General features: G+C 64.5%; 1 protein-coding gene across 6 annotated transcripts in view; it reads left to right on the top strand.

Moving 5' to 3' along the window:
* Positions 1–1,076, top strand: part of PEMT (phosphatidylethanolamine N-methyltransferase) — an 81,568-nt gene extending 80,492 nt beyond the window's left edge. For all 6 annotated transcript variants that reach the window (XM_006161641.2, XM_006161639.3, XM_006161638.3 and 3 more), the window contains 2 exons: positions 529–603; positions 822–1,076. In XM_006161641.2, the coding sequence (XP_006161703.1) occupies positions 529–603; positions 822–879 (133 nt within the window). In that variant the 3' untranslated portion in view covers positions 880–1,076. The remainder of the gene's footprint in view (positions 1–528; positions 604–821) is intronic.
* The last annotated feature ends 6,791 nt before the right edge of the window (positions 1,077–7,867 follow it).

Here is a 7,867-nt window from a genome sequence, read left to right as displayed (position 1 = left end):
GCCCCGGGCCCAGTCCACGATTGCTGAGGGTCTGGCCCCGTGCCAGCGTGGCGGAGGCAGGAGCGCTTCTGTGCCCGTGTGCTGCTGGGGTCCCGCTCCCTGCCCCCAGGCCCACCGGGCTGTCCTGGGGCCGGCCCGACAGTCTCAGTCCGTCTTCCCCAAAGGTGCCCCCTGTCCACACCAGGGTGCTCGTTTATGCCCTCAGTCTCCTCAGCCTGGAGAGATGCTGAGACCCCAGGGGGCCCGTCTCTGGGTGTCTGTCCGTCCAGCACGGCCTTCCGAGCACCAGGAGCGAGTGCTGGGCCCTCCCCTGTGCCTGCCCCGGTCGCTCCTGCGTGCGCTGGGCTGGAGACGGGGACGTGCAGGGCCACTGTCCTGAGGGGACGGCCAGGCAGGACGGGCTGGGGACGAGGTGCGGAGTGTGGCAGGGCCGGGACAGCAGGAGCCGGCTCGGGAAGGGGGCCAAAGGCTGGCACGGGGCGTGTGCGGGTGCCCAGCCGAGCCCCGACCGTGCGTCTGTCTCCGCAGGCACGCCAGCCCCTCGGGCCTGCTGCTGGCCGCCGTGGTGGGCCTCATCTACATGGTCGCCATCCTGTATGAGGAGTGAGTGGGGCGGCTGCGGGCCGGGGCAGGCTCGGGCTGGGCGGCTTCGTGCGGGTCCATGGGAGGGGGCAGCACGGGAGGGCGGCGGGCAGGCAGGTGGCCCCACCTCCTGGTCTCCAGAGGCCCCACATCAGGGCCCGAGCTCGGGGGTCTGGGGCCCCAGCCCCTCTGGACACCATCCCCCGAGCCTGCCCAGGCTGACTGAGGCTTCTCCCCAGGCCCTTCACCACGGAGATCTACCAGCGGAAAGCCTCCGAGTCCCACAGGAGAAGCTGACAGCCGCGGCCTTGCTGGCCCAAGGGCCAGGACCTGTGGGGACAAGGACGTCTGGTCACAGCTCGGGGCCCGTGCCCAGCCTGGGCCGCTCCAGTGCCTTGGAAGTGCTGCCTTGGGGCCCTGGACACGCTGCGTGTGGCTACTGAGCCCCCGCCCCGCCACGTCCCCACTCCCCAATAAAGGCCCCTGCCCCAGCCGCCCCTCTGGTCTCTGTTGGCGAGGAGGAGAGGGGCAGGCTCCGGCTCCGGCTCTGGGAGGGCCGGCAGGAGGTGCCCGGAGGGCTGCAGGCCAGCCTGGCCCAGCCCCTCCCACGGAAACCTCCCAGTGTGGTGGTATGTTGGGGGGTGCAGGCCTTGCAGAGAAGGGGCTTCCTGCAGCGGCTGTCTGGCCATGGCCTCGTCTTCATCCCAGAAATCCCAAGACCACACCCTGATGGCCGTTCCCGAGGGCCCAGCCGTGCCAGCGAGCATGAGGGCAGCTCACGCAGTGCCGTGGCCGTGGCCTGGTCGGCTAGAGTGCTGGTGAGCGGCCTGACACTGCCACGAGGCACGGGGAGCTCCCTCTCTTTGCCTCCCCCACCCCCCAGTGCCGCCACTTCCTGTCCTGGCCAACTCTGGTGCTGGCGATCAGGCCTCTCCACCGCTCTGGGCTTTGGGGCACCTGTCCTGGGGTGCCAGAGACCCTCAGCCTTCAGCCTTGGCCACCATTGTCCCTCAGGGTCTCTGTTGGCCTTGAAGGCCCATCAGGGGTCTCCTGGAAGGGGTTCCCCAGAGGCCCTGTGGGGACGAGGGCTCCAGCGAGGGCCCTCGCCTGGTCCAGCCCCTTCCTCCCAAAGGCCTGGGATTCCCTCAAACTGAGGCTGCTGGTCTCCTCTGACATCCCATTGTGTTGTCCAGCACAAGGCCGAGGGCCTGACTGGACATTTACAGGGTGCCCGGGGCCCAGGGTCTCACTGCATGTGGCCACACCGCGCTCCTGCCTTCTTCCCAAGACCTCCAAGGAAGCCTGGGCAGCCCCCGCCTTCCGGGGCCGAACCCAGCACAGGAACCCCAGCAGGCTGCCAGGGCCGGCACCGGCCCGCTCCCCTCCCTCAGCCCCTGCCCTCTGGCCTGGGAGGTTCCCCAGCATCCCACTGTCCGGGAGGGGTGAGGGGACTGGCGCTGCCAAGACCCCTGGCCAGGCGCTGTGGCTGCCCCTCACCTGCACCTGCGTCCTCACTGCCCAGCCCCACGGTGCTGGGTCCACGCCAGGGCAGTGCTGGCCCCGCCTTGCCAGGTCGGTTCCCCCCCCGCCCTCTCTGGAGATGATACACCTACTGTGGGGGCCACCCCGCAGGGCCTCCAGTCCCCGGTGGCCCCTTGCCCCCCACCCCTGCCCGATAGCCCAGCGTCCACATTGGGGGCTGGATCTTAGGCCCCTCACTCAGCACCAAGCAGTGTGTGCAGCACCGGGAAGGGAGCGGGGTTTCCTCACCCTCCCACTCCTGCTAGCTCCCCACACCAAGTGCAAATGGGGTCATCAGCACCCCGTGCCCTCGCCCCCGTCCCTGGGCTGAAGACTTCATTGCCCTCCCGCCATCTGGGCTGCAGAGGGGTCCTCAGGTCACAGCCCCTCTCTAATCCCTGTACCACCCACGCTGCCCAGGGGGCCACAGCACCCCTCAGAGGCTCCTAGGTGAGGTGAGGACACCCTGGGGGCTGAGGACACCCTGGGGCGGTTACCAGGCAGCACTCATAGCTGAAGCAGCAGTCTGTGTCCTCGGCCTGGCTGAAGGGAGCTCGGGAGGGGTGAGACGGACCAAGGCCTCCCGCGAGGAGCACCGTGTGCCAAGGCCTCGGGGCTTAGGTTCCGGAGCACAGGGATGGGGCCTGGCAGGGCGGCGGAAGCAGGGACTCCAGGGAGGAGGTTCCCAGGAGGGGCGTCTTACAGGGCTGGTCCCAGCCGGCCGCAATGGTGTCCGTGTACGGAGGCGGGATTGGGGAAGTAGTGGACAGGTGACAGATGTTTCCGGAGAGCTTCCGAGGCTGGGAGTGAGTGAGGGACAGGCCCCGGGTGCCCCGCGGAGGATGGCTTAGGAGAGCCAGGGCACATGCAGGGGCCGCCCTGGCACCCGGAGAGGGCTGGGCTGGGCCAGAGCCTGCACCAGGGCACGGCCATCTCGCTTCCCAGCCGGGGGCGCAGCCCTGAGAGGTGTCGCTCGCAGCTTCATTTCAGCGGTAACTTCCTGCCCTTCCTGAGAGGAGCCAGTGTCACGTGCACAGGCCGCCCCTCGGAGCTCAGCCCCAGGACCTGGCACTAGCGCCTCGACCATGTACACACCGCCATCGCTCTGCAGAGGACCCGGGCCTCCGGCCACACAGCACCGGCGGGGCCTGCCGTCTGCCGCTGCTCTGAGATGGGCGGCCGTAGGCTTACCCCTTCGGGATTTTCTTTTCGATCTTGTTTTAGAGAAACTTGCCAGGGAAAGATAGAGGGGAAACGAGAAATCACCCCTGGGGGGATGGCCACGCCACAAGCCCTTCTCCATTTTCCTCTTGGGATCTTGTACACCTGCCTGGTGTGAATTTCTTTCTTTTTAGAAGTTTTTGCCATAGGGCACATGCGCTTGCTGGAGAGAGAAAAAGAGGCCCAAAGGAAAGTGAGAAATCACCCCCATGGGGGTGGCCACACCACAGTCCGTCCTTCTCCATCCTCTTCTGGAACTTTGAGCATTCGTGCACATGCACCCCGTGTGATTTTTGAGCCACCGGGTGTGGGACTCGAACCACAGTTGGCCATGTGAGAGTCCAGCACCCCAACCACCATGCCACCTGCTAGCCCAGCCTGGTGTGATTTTCAAGCCTCCGGGTGTGGGACTGGGTCCATGCAGTCACCTGGCTGGCCCTCTTCTGGACACATTGCACAGATGGAGCGGTGGATTCTGTCCTGTTAAGGCCGGGTCACCCATGCTGTGCCCTGTGTCAGGACCCTCTCCTTTTCAGGGTGGCAGTGTCCACCTTGTGGACACGCTGCCTTTGGTACATTTAGTCCCTGCTAACATGAGGACCGCACTGGGGACATTCAGGGACAGTCTCATGTGCGCGTATGCATGCATTTCCTTCGGGGATGTGCTGAGAGTGGAATTGCTGACTCACAAGGTAACACACGTTTCAACTTCGAGAAGCTTCTAGACTTTGCCCAGCATCTGCCTTTTTTTTTTTTTTTTTTAAGAGATTTTTTTTGCTATAGGGGTGTGTGCATTCACTAGAGAGATGAAAAGACGGAAAGCGAGAAATCCCCCCCGGGGATGGCTATGCCACTATACCTTCTCCATCCTCCTCTCGGGATTTTGGGCACACACACATGTGCCCAGCATGAGTTTTAAGTCATAAGGTCCGGGGCTCGAACTGCAGTCAACTAGGTAGGAGTCCAGCGATGTAACATTAACGCTATCCGCTAGTCCCGTGTCTGCACTATTTTTAAAAACACTTTATTTCTCTTGGAAGAGAGAGAGAGAGGGAAGCACAGCCCGCCAGCCCTTGCAGCCAGCCAGACACAAGTGCGTACACCCAGCACGTACAGGCTGACCAGGGACACGACCCACGGCCTTCCACATGGATCCAGCTTCACTTGAGCAGTGCCTTTCTGCTGCCCCTAGTGCGCCCTCCTCTGCACCCTCCCCCAACCAGGCTCAGGCATTGCTAGTCAAAACTGGAGAACCAGATGACGCAGTGGTTGGGTCACTGGACTCCGTGTGGCCGACTGCGGTTTGAGTCCTGGACCTGGTGGCTTCACACCGGGTGCTTGTGTGTGCGTGCCCAAGATCCCGAGAGGAGAATGGAGGAGAAGGAGGATTGCGGTGTGGCCATCCCCCAGGGGGTCATTTCTCGCTTTCTGTCTCTGTCTCCAGCGAGCGCACGCGCCCTATAGCAAAATCTCTCCAAAAGAAAAAACTGGAGAAGCCATGGCCCTCCCCCGCAGAGGGCTAGAAGGGGCTAGAAGTTAGGCACCGGGCCAGACAGTGGGGAAGAGCACACGGGCTTCCGCAGCACCCTCCGTCACCCCGCAGGTGACTCCGTCCCCGAGGCCAGCTCACCAGAGCAGGAGTGACACCGTCCAGCTTCCTGCAAACCAGGCCCTGACTCTGGGCCTGCACCCACGGGCCAGGTGCCATGGCTGACACCCGCCAGACCTGCTGCTTTGGGGCACCCAGTGCTGTTCTCTGCAAGGCCTCTGTTCGGTAGCCCTGTCCTCTTCTGGAGTGACAGGGGGTGGGACTGCCTAGCCCTCGGGCGCTCGGGGGCCTCCCATGCAAAGGCTGGTAGGAATAGGCTCAGGCCTGCCCAGGCAGGCGTGGCCCTGACCCACGGGTACTCATGCACTGGTCCTTGAGGTGTCCCTGCCACAGCCAAAGCCCGATGAGGTCTCTCTCCTCAGGCCCAGCTCTGCCGCGAGCCCAGGCTGTAGGCCAGGGCTGCCCGGGGCCCCCGGCCACCTGACACGGGTGAGCCATGTCCCTCCAGAGCGCCCACGCCTGGGGCGGGAGGGCTGCGGTGCCACCAGTAATGCCCACCCACAGGCTCGCGGCCTCCGGTGCCTCTACCCCCGCACGTCCCGGAAAACGGACTGATTGCTGCGTGGCAAGATGTCGCTGTCATGATCAGGACATGGCTAGCTGGACAGGGGAGATGGGAGTGCTGGGAAGTTGGGGTGCATGCCTCCCCAGTGTGGTCAGAATGCCATGAAGGGGTGGGGAGAGCGAGTTACCCCCACTGTCTTAGTGACCCCGCCCTCCACAGTCCCCCCCAGCTGGCCAGCCTAGGGCAGAGCCTGGGATACAGGGGTGCTCGAGGTACCGGGGTCTGGGCCCAGTGTGGGCGCTGTGGGGTGCAGCCTCCCCAGACGGCCTGCTGCATGTGCTCTGCTCACGCTAGTCTTTCTGAAGTGGTTTGCACTTCTTTGAAATATGAGCATCATCACCTTGGTAATAGAGAGACATCCTTCAACAAAAGGGAGGGGAGGGCCCAGCAGCCGTGTGGCGGGTGAGGTGCTGGTTCCAGTCCCGGGCCTGGCAGCTTGCCTTCTCACCCCTCCCCACTCTGTCTCTCTCTGGTGGGTGCACGTACCCTGTTGCAGAACAGTGATAAATCTTTAAAAAAACATTGTGGGGTGGGGGAGGGAGGGGAGAAAGGCAGCCCAACCTCGCAGGGTGAGGTCCAGCAGTCCCGCACCCATAGGCTCATGAAGTGACGTGTGAGATCCCTAACCATGAGTGAGGCCTGGGGGTGGGGGTGGGGTGGGGGCGGAGGGAAGCACCCAGGGCCTGACCCAGGAGCAGGTGCCTGGGTAGGGGCTGCGGGGTGGGGAGCACGGGACAGGAATCACTGGGGGCATGAGGGGCGTGGGTGGTGAAGGCCAGATTTCCAGCCTGCAGGAACCACTTCCCTCTGCCTTGGTCCCTTCATCTGCAAAGTGGAGAGAGTATACCACAGGAGGGCTTCAAGTTCGTGGAGCCCAAGTTATGAAGAAACAATGCATGGATTTATTCTTTTCCTTTTTTGCACCAAAATAAACATACAATTTATTTCATTTTCTCAAAAATTTTCCAAGTCCCTTGGTTAGTTCCAACCCTTCGGGCTCCATGAGGATGGGCAGCACGGCTTAGACTCGAGCCTGCCAGCAGCAGACTGCTCCCAGGAGAGCACTGGGCTGGCAGGACGGCACTGCCCCAGGCTGGGAGCCTGCAGCCACACCGGGTGGCAAGGAGGGAGCAGGGGACGCCTTCCAGAGCCCTGGGAGATCGAAACTCCACAGGCGCTCCGCAGATCGCTGGAGGCGGCCCGGCGAGCCGCAGCGGTGTGCGCGGGCAGTGTCCCTGTGGTGTCCCTAACACCAGCGCGGCCTGCCCGCAGCCAGGACCAGTGGCTTCTCCTCAGCTCCAGGTCTTAAGGAGCCGTTTCCCGCCGGCAGCACTAGCCCACTTAGGTCACTGATCTGCTACGCCCGGCTGCTCCTGCGACCCCGCAGCAGCCACAGGAGTCACTACTGTTCCCTTATCCCCGAGGGCTGGCGCTTTCTCATCCAGGGCACAGTCACCACCTTCCAGAAGAGGAAACCAAAGCCAGAGAAGGCCACAGGCTGCGCCCCAGCTCCCCCAACTGCGCAATGGGACTGCTGGCCCGCGGGGCTGGGAAGGTCAAAAACACTGCGGGGGCGAGGCGGGACGCTAGCCCGCCTAACCCAGAAGGGGGTGCCTGCGGGCTCCAGGTCGGGCACAGGAGGGACGGGGCTGCCCAGGCTGAAGATGCTCCGGGCCACAGGGCATTTCTGGCTGGAGAAAGGGGCAGGCTGAGGCCGGCAGGAGAGCGCGGGGGTGTGGGTCTGCTGCTGCTGGACACTGCTCCCGCACGCTCCCCTCGGGATCCACCTGCTGCCCTTGCCCACCGCAGCCTGCAAGCTGCGCCCGTTGCCTCCCCGCGCCGCCGCCGCCGCGCCCTCTGCTGCCCCCTGGCGGCCGCAGCGCACAGCGCCCACCTCGGTGCTGGAAGCTGGGAACACCGCGTCCACCCGGACGGGCAACCCCCCCCCCCCCCGGCCCCCCCCCCGCCGGGAACTAGCATCGGCCCGGGGACGCCAGGCGGGGCTGGCGCCGGGGGCTGTATTCTGAGAACTGACATGCGGTATGCACAAGCCAACGCTGCTGCTGTCGCTGGATTACTATTATTCTTTGGGCAATTGAGGCCCAAAAAGAGTGAGTGTGCATGGGGTGGGGTCACAGAGTCAAAGGCACAGCCGGGACGAGAACCCCGGCACCCCTGCGGCTTAGTCCGACCCGGGGGAAAAGCGCTGGGTCTGCACGCCCCTAACCCCACTTGGACCCTGGGCTCAGTTTCTCTCGGTGCCCAGAGGGCAGGAGCGGTGCCGCGGTTGGCGGAGGTCGCGGAGGGCAGGGTGGGGAGGGAGAGCGCGCCCAGAGCCCGCGGGGCGTGACGCACTGAGACGGGGCGGG

This window comes from Tupaia chinensis, unplaced genomic scaffold (assembly GCF_000334495.1).
Source record: "Tupaia chinensis unplaced genomic scaffold, TupChi_1.0 Scaffold138725_1, whole genome shotgun sequence".
NCBI lineage: Eukaryota > Metazoa > Chordata > Mammalia > Scandentia > Tupaiidae > Tupaia > Tupaia belangeri.
Note: the sequence above shows the minus strand (reverse complement) of the source record. Positions and strands in the feature narration are given on the sequence as shown.